This window comes from Monodelphis domestica, chromosome 2 (assembly GCF_027887165.1).
Source record: "Monodelphis domestica isolate mMonDom1 chromosome 2, mMonDom1.pri, whole genome shotgun sequence".
NCBI lineage: Eukaryota > Metazoa > Chordata > Mammalia > Didelphimorphia > Didelphidae > Monodelphis > Monodelphis domestica.
Genome location: NC_077228.1, coordinates 80,274,619 through 80,287,835, shown reverse-complemented (window position 1 = coordinate 80,287,835; position 13,217 = coordinate 80,274,619). Strand labels below are relative to the sequence as shown.

Below are 13,217 nucleotides of genomic sequence, written 5' to 3'. Positions count from 1 at the left end.
AGGTAAGGTTAAAAAAAAGGCACAAGACCCACACACACTCTGATCATTTCTAGGATTCCTCTATCCTCATTAGACCAATTCCTTGACCCAAGCAGAGTGAAAGGAGAAGAGACAAGAACCCAGAATAGTGGTCAAAAGAAGGTGGGTACAAAATGGTAGAGAACTCACCCATGATCTGAAAGAGAATAAAGAACACAAAAGGCAGGATCAAGGGGTTCCAGGTCCAAGCCTGAGAAATGATGGGAGAGTTTTGATAGCAGAGGGAAGAAGTGACAGTGAGAAGTGAAGTGTGGAGGTAGCTGTCCTTCTGGGCACATACAGTGTTCCTTAGAGAGGTTTTGCTTTCCTCCAAGCTCAGTCTCATCTTGGCAATCAGCCTCCGAGTGTCCTGGACTTGGCTCTGATACTGATTCCCCAGGGCCCGCATCCGGTCCGCGGTCATCTTGAGCTCATTCAGGCGGGCCTGGTAGTTGTTCTCTTGGGCTCTTGCTTTGTCTAGGCGGAGCTTCAGGGACCTCCCTGAGCCTGGACATATAGAAAGGGATGGAGTGAGTATTTCCTGGGTCAGTCATTATGGAATCCCTGGACTTCACACAGGGCTAAAGAGAGAGAAGCCCATTAGGCTGACTCAATTACAGAAGCACAATTATCATTCAATTGTCCTGTTTGTTCCCATGCATTCTGGGTCAAGAAGGCCTTAATGGTTAGCTCTTTAGTTTCCAGAGAGCATCATGGGATCATAGATTCAAAGAAAGAACAGGCATTACAGTCATCCAGTCTATCCTCCTCATTTTATGCCTGAGGAAACTGAGGTCCATTAATGTTAAGTCATTTGCCCATGATCAATCAACCAACAAGCCTTTATTAAGCCTATACCAGACAGTATAGGAGACATAGGCTATTTTAAAAAATTGGGGGCTGCTGGGTAGCAGAGTGGATAGAGCGCCAGACCTGGAATAGGAAGGACTTCTATTCAAATTTAGCCTCAGACACCAACTAGCTATGGTACCTTGGGCAAATCACTTAACTCCAATTGCCTAGCTCTTGCCATTTTGTCCTTAAAAATGATACTAAGGTGGAAAGAAAGAAAGAAAGAAAGAAAGAAAGAAAGAAAGAAAGAAAGAAAGAAAGAAAGAAAGAAAGAAAGAAAGAAAGAAAGAAAGAAAGAAAGAAAGAAAGAAAGAAAGAAAGAAAGAAAGAAAGAAAGAAAGAAAGAAAGAAAGAAAGAAAGAAAGAAAGAAAGAAAGAAAGAAAGAAAGAAAGAAAGAAAGAAAGAAAGAAAGAAAGAAAGAAAAAAAAAGAAAAAAAGAAAGAAAGAAAAAGAAAGAAAGAAAGAAAGAAAGAAAGAAAAGAAAGAAAAGAAAGAAAGAAAGAAAGAAAGAAAGAAAGAAAGAAAGAAAGAAAGAAAGAAAGAAAGAAAGAAAGAAAGAAAGAAAGAAAGAAAGAAAGAAAGAAAGAAAGAAAGAAAGAAAGAAAGAAAGAAAGAAAGAAAGAAAGAAAGAAAGAAAGAAGGAAGGAAGGAAGGAAGGAAGGAAGGAAGGAAGGAAGGAAGGAAGGAAGGAAGGAAGGAAGGAAGGAAGGAAGGAAGGAAGGAAGGAAGGAAGGAAGGAAGGAAGGAAGAAAGGAAGAAAGGAAGGAAGGAAGGAAGGAAGGAAGAAAGAAAGAAAGAAAGAAGAGAGAGAGAGAGAGAGAGAGAGAGAGAGAGAGAGAGAGAGAGAGAGAGAGAGAGAGAGAGAGAGAGAGAGAGAGAGAGACATTTGAGTTACACTTTAAAGAAGGGGAGAGTATCTATGGCATAGAGATGAAGTAGGAGTACATTCCAGACATTAGGGATGGCCAGAATTGGAAGATGGCAAGTCATATGTGAGAAACAGAGATTGGGTCAGTTTGGCTGGACCACAGAAAGTGGGAAAGGGAGTAATGGGGTTGGGTCCAGATTGTGAAGAGCTTTAAAAGCCAAAGAGAGGGGTTATAGATGATACTAGAGTAAACAGGGAGCCACTGTAGTTTATTGAGTAGAGGAGTGACACAGTCAGATCTATACTTAAGGGAAAACGTCATTAAAATCAAATAGGAAGTAAATGGTAAAGCTGAGGTTTGAATCTAGATCCGCTGGTTCCAAATCCAGGCTGTTTTCCATCATTGGTACCTTCAAGTATAAAAAGAGGGTCTGCTAGAGGCTTGGGTCTCAGGGAAAAGCTGGTCTGTAGAGATACTGATCCTAGCAAAGGGACTCCATGGCATGTAACTCTTCCCCACAGAGGTCCTTCCTTCCCTTTTCTGTCAGAAGGGAAGCTGTTCTTCATTACCTTCAGAGATCTGAGCTTCTCTCAGAATGTCCTGAAGGGTCCTCTCTGCTTCCTTGAGCCTGCCTTCCAATTCTGCATTGGGTAGCGACCCACCACCAGCCTGTACCTTCAGAACAAGAGCCTCCACGCTCTGCAGCTGCTGCAAGTACTGTTCCAACTGAAACCAGCATAGGAGATAGAGTCAGAACACCGAGGGAAATCAAGATTTCCCAGCCACTGAAATATTTTTGCCCAGAGGTCAGTTTGTTCTACATTTGAGGTTCCTTTGGGACCCTGAAGGACAAATATTTACATTCTTCTCAGAATTTTGGAGAGACGTCTAGAGAGCATTTGTGTTATGGCTTCTCAAGTTAATTTACATTTTATTGATTTATATTCTAAATACATTTCTTTAAAAATACAGATACAAAAAGGTCTGTAAGACCTTAAAAAACCATTTCATCAACACCACTAATCAAGTCTGCAAAAAGAGCTCCAGCCACTCCCCCCACACCATCTCTTCTCCATCTATCCCTAGAGCTCTTATAATCCTCCTGGAAACACTTGTGGACTTGAAGCAGAAAATATTCTGGATAACAGATGGCACTGGAAAAGAGCTTACCTGAACTCTCACTTGGTTGTAGCAGGTTGGACAGGTGGTCAATGCTGAGTGATCACAATGGATGCCCCCGAATCCTGGCTTGCAGATGCAGCTCCCATCACTTCGACACCCCTGAGGCTCAGATCCCACTGAGTTGCAATTGCATGCTAGGAAAAATAGAGGGATAATGTAGGGGAGACCTTAAATCAAGTTAACATCAGAGAGAAAAGTGGGGTGATCAAGATATGAATTCTGTCGGGTCACCAGTGCTAAGAACTCGGTCACCAGTGCTAAGAACTCCTGGTCCTTTCTGGTCCATTTTCTCCTCTCTGCTTGTCATCAAAAGTCTACTTCTTTTTTTTTTTTTATTAAAACCCTTACCTTCCATCTTGGAATCAATACTTTGTATTGGTTCCAAGGTAGAAGAGTGCTAAGGGCTAGACAATGGGGGTTAAGTGACTTATCCATAGTCACACAGCTGGAAAGTGTCTGAGGCCAGATTTGAACCTAGGACCTCCCATCTCTAGACCTGGCTCTCAATCCCCTGAGCTCCCCAGCTTCCCCAAAAGCCTACTTCTTGAATAGAAGTATTTCTAAGAAGATGCATAGACTAAAGACACTACAACAGTCAATCCTTCAGCCTCTTCTTGACTATCCTGGACCATTTTCTCTTTTTCCCATTATGCTATTTTCCTTGGTGATCTCAACAGCTTCCATGGATTCTATTGTCATCTTCTTATGGATCATCCTCAACTGCCTATTGAATAAATGGGGATGTCCTACAGACAACTTAACCTCAACACCTCCAAATCTGAACCCATAATCTACTTCCCTCTTTCTAACTTTTCTATAATTGCTAAGGACACCACTATTCCCCAGTCACTCAGGCTCACAACCCAGGTGTCACACTCGACTTCTCACTCTCCTTCAACTCCCTACCACCACCATTTCCAATCTGTTGTGAAGCTCTGCCAATTCTACCTTTATAGCATCTCTTGTTAGACCTCCTTCTCTCCTGACACTGCCACAACCCTGGTGAAGTCCTTCACCTCAGAACTACCCTACTTCAATAGCCTGCTAGTTGGCCTCTGCTCCTAGTCCAGTTCAGCTTCCACTCAGTTATCAAACTCATTTTCCTAAATGTACATCTGATCATGACACACTCTCTTATTTGGTAAATTCCTGTGGCTCCCTATTACCTCCAGAATCCAGTAAAAAAATTCTCTGACTCTTAAACCCTTCATAACCTGGCCCCTTCCCAATTTTCTACTCTCTTTACTCTTATTCCCATTTGTATTCTATAATCCAGAAACATTTGCCTCCTTGCTTTTCTCTACACAAAGATACTCCATCTCCTAGCTCCATATTCATTTTCACTGGCTGTCCTCTCTGCCTGAAAATCATGAACTCCTTACCTCAACCTCTTGGCTTTTCTGCCTTCCTTCAAGCTTTAGCCCAAAGTTCACCTTCTTCAAGAAGCTTTTCCTGTCCCACTCTTAAAAAAAAACTCTTACCTTCCCTCTTAGAATGTGTACTATTTTTAAAAGCAGTAAGGGCTAGGCAATGGGGGTGAAATGATTTGTTCAGGGTCACACAGCTAGGAAGTGTCTAAGGCTACATTTGAACCCAGAACCTCCTGGCTCTAAATTCACTGAGCCACCTTGCTGCCCCCCATCCCACTTTTAATACTAGAGCCTTTATTTAGTTGACTATGTCCAATTTATCCTGCGTATATAGTTATTGGCACGTCATCTCCCCCCCCATCAGATTGTGAGCACCTCGAGGGCAGACTCTGTGGTTTTGCCTTTCTTTGTACATGGCAGCTTAAAAAGAACCAGAGTTTATCATTGTGCCTGGAACATGGTAAACAAAGGCTTGTTGACTGACTTACTTCATCCAAATGCTTATTAAATTATAACCTATTAGATAAATAGTGTTCATGCCAAGAAGATATTGGTCTGATAGGAAAATTTCTATTCCAGGAATTCCGATGTCCATTTTCAGAGCCAGAAGAACTGAAATATCCCTTTCAAATAGTGCCTGGGCTATTTTTTTTTGAGATTTATTTATTTATTTATTGAGACATAAAGCCAAATAATAACCCAGGTAAAAAGGATTATGTATGGAAAATGTCAAAGAGAAGTTGAACACGGGCATTGTTAAAGGAGTTGTTGAATTCCCAAGACTTCATCTGAATGCCTTGAGTTTGGGCAAGAAACATCTGATCCAGGGGATCCCCAAAGGATTCATTTTCATTGGCAGTAGCTTGGGGTACCCACCCAGGTCTCTGGTTATCCTCCGTCTCAGGTTCTAGAGCTTATTCCAATTCTCTCATTATAAAAATAAGGAAATTGGAGACGAGAGATGCTAAGGGAGTCACCTAAAGTCACATCGGTGGTCATTATCAGAAGGTCTCAGGCTTGGTTCTCACTGTCTCCAGTCCTGAGGACTCTGGCACATCCAGGATTCTCTGAAAGGAATTGGGGATTTGGACAAATCCAGAAGTCCAAGAATGACTCAGTTCTTGATTAACACACTGGAATCCTTGGGACTTAGTTATAATCCAGGGCTAGTCTGGATACTCCAGGCCAGAGAGGAAAAAACCAAGACCCCATCCTAAGAACTGAACTCATTAGGAGTCCTAACCATGCAACAATGGTCTTTGGAAAGGAGAATGAGGCAGGCAGGTGGTGCAGTGGTTAGAGTGCCAGGCCTGAAATCAAGAAGACCTGAATTTGACTCTGGCCTCAGACACTAGAGGTGTGACCCTGGACAAGACCCTCCTCCTAACACTAACTGGTAGTTAGTCATTTAATCTCCCAAGCCTCAGTTTCCTCATTTGGAAGGATGTTGCACTTGGTGGTTTCTAAGGTTCTCTCTAGCTTTAAATCTATCATCCTATGAAGAATGATACATAATAATTCCTTTCATCTGAAATAATAACTTGCTTTTATATAAGAGCCTTAAAGGTTTACAAAGCCCTTATCTTTCAACAATCCTGTGAGTCAGGGAGTATCCAAAACAGTGGCACGGGATTAGACTTAGGAATCCTTTAAGATACTTGACTCAAAAGCAGAATCTCTCTAAGGGAAGCTTTGAGAGCCACTCATTCCACACCCCAGTGGCCCTGACTTCCCATGAGGGTCTCTTAAGCCAAGTTATTCTATATGCCTCATCCCCCTCTTTCCTTTAGTTTGGACTGCTTTATTCTCCAGCCATTTGTGACTCTCCCCCAACAGGTTTGGCAGCCACTTTACGCTTTACCTGTCTCCGGTTTAAATATAAGCCATGGCCCCTTTTTATCTTCTCTTCCCCTTAGGAATGTAAACCTGGCTTCCTCAGGCTTCTCACCCAGTTTTAACCCATTAGGGACCCTGTAACTCTTTACTAGCCCTCCTCCTAGAGGATTCCTAATTAACAAGCATTTACTGAACGCTTATTGTGTGCCAGAAACTTGGCTGAGCTCTGGGGATACAAGGAAAGTTAAATTTAAAAACAGTCCCTGCCCTTAAGGAGTTTTCCTTCTAATGGGGGAACAACATGTAAAAATCTCAGTTGATGCAAGATAGATTCAGAGCAGATGGATGGTCTTCTTGGAGGAAAAGCTATGGTGGGAGAGGAGGAATGGGAAAGATCTCCTTCAGAAGTAAGATTTGAGCCAACTCTACAAAGGACTCAACCTGGGGCTTTGTACTCTGGAAGGGGTTCCAATCTTTTTTAAATTGGAATTGGTCAAGGGGACCAGAGTCACCACAAGGTATTAGTTGATGCACTTTGGGCGCTCCATATCCATTCTAGCATCTTCTCTCCCCTGACTGCTTTCACACACACACACACACACACACACACACACACACACACACACACACACACACCCCATCCAATCCTCCAGGGTCACATTCCTACCTCGACACTTGTCTGCTGGATTGGTAGCCAGAGGATTCCCAAAGAAGCCCTCTTTGCATCGGTCACAATGGAAGCCGGCTGTGTTGTAAGTGCATTTCAAACATTCCCCTGTCCGATGATCACAGTTCCCAGATGCACCAGGGTCAATATTGTTGTTGCACTGACAAGGGCTGGCAGGGCCGTACAGGGCCATTTTCACCAAAAGGGTCTCCAAAGTAGCCATCAGCGCAGAGCTCACAGCGAACGCCTGGGAAGGAATAGATGAGCAAAGATTATTATTAGAAAGATTCAAGCCCGAGTCTGAAACTAAGGGGAAAAGCTAAGGTGCCTTGTGTCATTCCAAGAATGTGAGCTCTTACTCTGACACCGAAGCTTCCTCCATGGGAAGACACCACAAGTCACAGTCAAGCTGTTTAGTTCAAGAATAAATTAAAGATCCCAGAGCACAGCATTCCCATTGAGATATAGTGGAAAGAGCATTGTGCTTAGGGTCAGAGGACCAGACTTTGAAGCCTCACTCTGCTGTTTACTACAAGTTACTTTGGACAAGTCACTTAACTTTTGGGGGTCTTAGTTTCCTCTTCTGTAAAATGAGGAGGTTGAACTAAATGACGGCTCCACTGTGCCTGGAGTCAGGAAGACTCATCTTCCTAAGATCAAATCTAGACTCAGACACCCATTAGCTATATGAGTCTGGGCAAGTCACTTCACCCTGTTTGCCTCAGTTTCCTTATCTGTAAAATGAACCGGAGAAGGAAGTGGCCAACCACTCCAGTATCTTTGCCAAAAAAAAAAAAAAAATAGGGTTATGAAGACTTGAACATAACTGAACAGCAAAGTCTTCCACCTCTCAAAATGTGATCCTATGTCCCAAACTATTTGGTTGCCTAGCAGATAACTAACTCTTTAATTTTAAGAATCAGTATGATCCACACAACTAACCCCAAGGGACTCAAGGTATTAATTCTCCCTTTCCCAGTATTAGGGAGAGAGCATGGTATAGTAACCTGAAAAATTCATGGTGAGTATGAACAGAGAAAATGAGTTATCCAGAGGAAGAACTGTGGGAGTAGAAACACAGAAGAAAAACAACTGTCTGGTCAAATGAGTTGATGGGGATATGATTGAGGATGTAGAGTATAAACGATCACCTTAGTGCAATTATCAATAATAAAGAAATAGGTCTTGATTAATGACAGATGTAAAACCCAGTGGAGTTGTGTGTTGGCTACAGGAGGGGGAGTGAGAGAAGGGAAGAGAAAGAACATGAATCATGTAACCATGGAAAATTCTCTTAATTAATCAATTAAATAAAATTAAAAAAAAAAGAAAATAGATTGGTCATCTGTCAAGACCAAGGGATGACAGGTGATGGCTAGAGTGCTCCACTCGTACCCTTGAAATGTTGAGAGAAAGTAAGGAAAGTGTGGGGAAAACTTTTGGGAGGACATGGATGAGAATCTCATAGGTTAGACTTGTAGGAATGTGTCATGATCTGTGATCTTCCTAGTTGGAAGCAACTCCCAAATCAATGAAATTATAGCTCCATTTAAGACTTGAGAGTATGACTTAGGAAGGTAGTATGGTACAATGGCAGGGGAAGCTAGATGTCACAGTGGCTAGAGTGATAGCCCTAGAGTCAAGAGGATCTGAGTTCAAATTTTATCTCAGACAATTGTTAGCTGTGTAACCCAGGGCAAGTCATTCAATCTTATTGACCTCAATTTTCTCAACTGTTAAAAAAAAAGTTGGAGAAGGAAACAGCAAACCACTCCAGTATCTTTGCCCAAGAAAACCCCAAATGGGGTTATGAAGACTCAGACACAACTGAAACCACTAAACAATGGCAAATGCTTAATGGATAATGCTGAACATTCCTGATGAACCTGGAGTCATGGCATCCCATTCAAATTTTGACTCTTCTATTTATTACCTGTATGACACATTTTAGTGATAAATCACTTCACCTCTGCCTCTGTTTTTTCATTCGTAAAGGAGTTAGACTAGATGACTTGTAAGGTCTCTCCTACCTCTAAATTGATACTATGATCACTCTTTGGGACTGGAAATAGACAAATATCCCGATTTTTAGAAAAAATAAGGCATTGAGTTTCCTGTCATTTGAGGTCTTCAAGTAGAGGCTGATCAGCCAGTTCTCAAGGATGCTGTAGATGAGTCACGTTTGGAATACAGGTTGGATTAGAGAACTTTGACTTCCTTAACAATCTTATCTGTAAAATGAGAATTTAGAAGTTGGAAGAGACATTAAAGGTAATTTGGTCTAACTCCTTCATTTTTACAGATGAGAATACTGAGACCTAGAGAGAAGTGGCTCATCTAATGTTGCATGGAGAATAAGTCACAGAGTTGGGATTTGAACCCAGGGCCTTTGCCTCTAAATCCAATACACTTTCCAATTTCATTTGTCTCTAATTCACCGATGTTGGGCGAAAAAAAAAATGGAATTAGAAGTTACACCAGACTGTAAAGTCCTTAAAAACTGGTGTTGTTTATACAGTCAGTCTCATTTTATCAGAGCAGAAATCAACTAGGCTACAGGGGCAGTATTTGTCATTACCAGTGATCCCTTGCGGGCAGTTATTGCAGACAACCTCCTCTGTCTCTGGCATCACAGAGCAGCTGAAGCCATTTTGACAAGGCATGGCTTACAGCTTCGGGGGTCCTGAGGATCATTATAGAAACCAATGGGGCAATCAGCACAGTCGATTGTCTGGGTTTTCATCCCTGAATAACAATCTCCTGGAAAGCCCAAGAAAAAGGACAGAGAAATGAACAAAAGAACATGTTAAATCAACTGAAATGACTTTCCCATAACCTGGATGCTTCCTGGCAATCAGAACCCCCTAGGACAAAGCCCTGCATCCCATCCCTCCACCCCTTGCCCAAACTCTTGTCAAGGGAGTAAAGTCTCCTGCCCCAGCTCCAAGCTCTGTGGCCTCACCTTACCATTAAAATTCCAGATGGAAGTGGACCCCATCCTTGACCCAAATCTAGGGCCATTCCCACTGTTCTGCACAGCCTGAGACCATTTGTTACAACTTGCCACATTCAACCAGGACCCAGATCCTCTTTGGTCTTCCTGTAAAAGTCCTGCAATCCAACACCAACTCCTCCACCCAACTGAACCATGACAACCCTAACAACCCTATCCTGCAGCTTGGCATCTCTCTCAAAATCTGTAGAATTTCCATAATTGGATGGGAACTGGTGGAATGTTTCTTCCACTATTTAATTTCATTCTTTTTCTACCAACTGAACTCTTATTGCCTAATTCCCACCCTCTACTCTCCTACCCCCAAATTACTCATATATACACATAAACATACACACACATACTTGTAGCATTATACTTATATATCCATTCATGTATTGATACATGCATAAATATATGTATGTGTATGTATGTACATATGTGCATATACATATTATACCCAGATGCTTAGAGATCTATATAGCCCTTGATCACTTATGCCACCCTTAGAAGGTTGGTTCCATTTCTCTCACCAGTATCCGGGTCACAGGCTCCTCCACCTTGACAGTTACATGGTATACAACTTCCAAAAGAGCCAAGCTTGGCAGAATCTCGTTTGTATCCAGGGGGCACAATCCTGGCAGAATTGTCCCTTGTACCCAGGAGGACATACACATTTTTCAACCCAGGGTGCTGGAGCCCCAGAGATGGGACGAGCTGAAATCAGGGTCACATTATCGATGTACCCTGTACCTGAAATACCAAGAATTCCATTAAAAAAAGAAGTAACAGGTAGGAGAACACCAACATGAGGATAAAGGTTAGGTCTAGCACTGCATTTTCTTTTCTGTTGTTCCAGATCAGAAATGACTCCCAACCAAAGTAATGAAATCGAGCACTGTAAATTATAATGGCCAAGTTTAACCTAAGAGAAGAATTAACCTAAGAGAAAATATATCTCCCTTACTTTGAAAAGGTGGAAGACTATGGGTATTGAATATTGGACATGCACACATACTACACACCCACAAACATGTACATATACATATATAACACAGTATATATACTTATATGAAATGAGATAGTATTTGTAAAGCACTTTACAAACATTAAAGCACCCTATAAATGCTAGTGATTATTTGCCATTATTATATCATCAGAATTGACTGTTTTTTCTGAACTGCTTTTTCTCCTCTCTTTATTACAAGGCATGGACCAGTTGGGGGTGAAGTTGGTAGGGATATGTTTAAAAATGAAAGTGATACAAAAATATTAATAAAATCTTTTTTAAAAAAGAAATAACTGCTATCCTTTTTTTTTTTGCTCCATTGTATTGGAATAATTCTTTTAGGGAATGAAAATAATGGCCCCCCAAAACTAAAAATCATTACTTTGTCATTGCCTCATTCAATAGCCATCTGTCCATCACTAATCAGAGATTTAAATTTTAGAATAATAAGCGCAGATGTCACATTGAAGTCATGGGGTTGGATGAAAACACCAAGAAAGAATATAATAGGAAAAGAAGGCTAAGGGCAAAGCTTTAGGAAATGCTTACATTTAAGGGAGTATTGGAGGAAGAAGAGTATTTTAAGAAGGTGGGAGGGAGAAGAAAGAAAACAACGTACTGTAGTATCATGGGACGCAAAGGAAAAGACAATGTGAGGCTCCTGAGGTGTAGAGGTCTGGGAAAATTATTTTGGATTCAATCCTTGCTGACTTTGGAGAGAACACTTTCAGTATATCAGCAGGGATAGAATCCATTTTGCAAGGATTTGAAGAACTTTAGTGAAAAAAGAAGGAAAGAAACAGAATGGTAGTACAAGAGGCCAGAAGGTTGGAGGGATTTTTTTTTAAATTGGGAAAGACTTGAGCATGTTTATAAGCAGAGAGAAAAGAGTCACTGGGAAGTATAAAGATGCCAAGGGAAAAGGGGTGATGATTGATGCCATGAGAACCTGAAGAAGGCAAAAGGGAATTCGCTTAAGGACACAGATAGAGCTTAGCCTTGAAAAGGAAGTCCCATCTTTTCCCTCTGAGAAAAGAGCTAAGGAAGAAAGGAGAGGTAAGGAAGCCCAGGTTTGGAAGTGGGATATCAGATGACCTCAACATTCTGGATCAAATAGCAGGCAGGGTCATCAGTTTTGAGAGAGAAGCATAGAGGAAAGGTAGAGAACTTGGGGACAATGAAAAGGGAAATTCCTCACCAATTCTGTGAGAAATGAGATAAAGAGACTCAAAGTGATGAGTAAATGGACTGGTGAGTAGCACTGAGGGTCAACTGAGCCTCTGGAGAAAAACTTGACAGGAGACACAATCAATATGACTTTTGTGATTTCTGCTTATTATAATGAGACCAGAAAGGAAAACCTCCTTGAACAACAAAATGGAATCTACTGAATTTAGAAAACCTGTTGGAGAGGCAACAGGAATACCAGATCTTGAATCATTAGGCTTGAGTTCTGGTCCCTGATCTACCACTTCCTAGTTGTGTGACTTTTTGACAAGACACAAGCTACTTGAGACTCAGTATCCTCATTTGTAAATTAGACCATCTTTAAGATTTTCTCATAGCCTAAACTTCCATTATTGCTTGGACTGTGTGCTGTAGAGTTAATCAACTGAAATACCTGAATGCTTTGAGAAAGGTTTATGAAACTGTGCAATGATTCTTTGACTTGAGCTCAGCAAAGGCAAACAATGATAGGAGCTCACATGTGACATTTAGCCTTTGAGAACTTTATTTCTCTGACTGAAAAGCTGGAAAAGACAACTAAACTATCACTTTGTTGAGTCATACCAATGGAGACTGATCAAAATATGGAAATGTACAAATCTGGAGTGTCTTAATAAATGTCTTGGATACAACATTCCAGTATAATCTTAAAAATAGCCCTCCTCTAATTTCCCTCACAGTGTTGCACTGTGCCTAATTCTATACTAAAATAGTCTAAATATTCATGGGAGATTCTAGAGAGCTTCCAGTATGGAAACTAGTTCATATGACAAAAATAGTTAAATTAGAGCTCTAGAAAAGTGAGGACCAAAAGAAAAAGGGCCATTTTTCTAATCCCATTCACTTATTCAGATGAGCTCAATTCAAAATTAAAGGCTCTAAAGGGTTTGAATGACCCCAAATGGCTCTCCAAATATGGATTGGGTACATGTGACCATTTATAAATATATATGCCTCTCCAGAAATAGCTGTCTGAATATAAGTCAAAGAGTAACATAATATGGTGGATAAAGTACTGGCCTTGAGAATAAGGATAATCCAGTGAATTATTATCAGCTCAGACTATTTGTCTAAAATTCAAGAAGATAAAAATCCCTCCTTCATCCTATTATGCTCTAATATGCTGGTGAAAAAGGAACATATACTTACAAAACTGTAGCAAGTTCACCAGAGTATATTTAGGTCTTCTGACCC

At 41.1% G+C, this 13,217-nt stretch overlaps 1 protein-coding gene across 1 annotated transcript in view; it reads right to left on the bottom strand.

The window, feature by feature from the left end:
• Positions 1 to 13,217, bottom strand: part of LAMC2 (laminin subunit gamma 2) — a 90,165-nt gene that overhangs the window by 17,739 nt on the left and 59,209 nt on the right. The window contains 10 exon segments of the mRNA XM_056814613.1: positions 320 to 525; positions 2,310 to 2,466; positions 2,911 to 3,056; positions 6,796 to 6,964; positions 6,966 to 7,042; positions 9,374 to 9,454; positions 9,457 to 9,555; positions 10,321 to 10,414; positions 10,416 to 10,657; positions 11,995 to 11,999. Coding sequence (XP_056670591.1) covers positions 320 to 525; positions 2,310 to 2,466; positions 2,911 to 3,056; positions 6,796 to 6,964; positions 6,966 to 7,042; positions 9,374 to 9,454; positions 9,457 to 9,555; positions 10,321 to 10,414; positions 10,416 to 10,657; positions 11,995 to 11,999 — 1,276 coding nt within the window.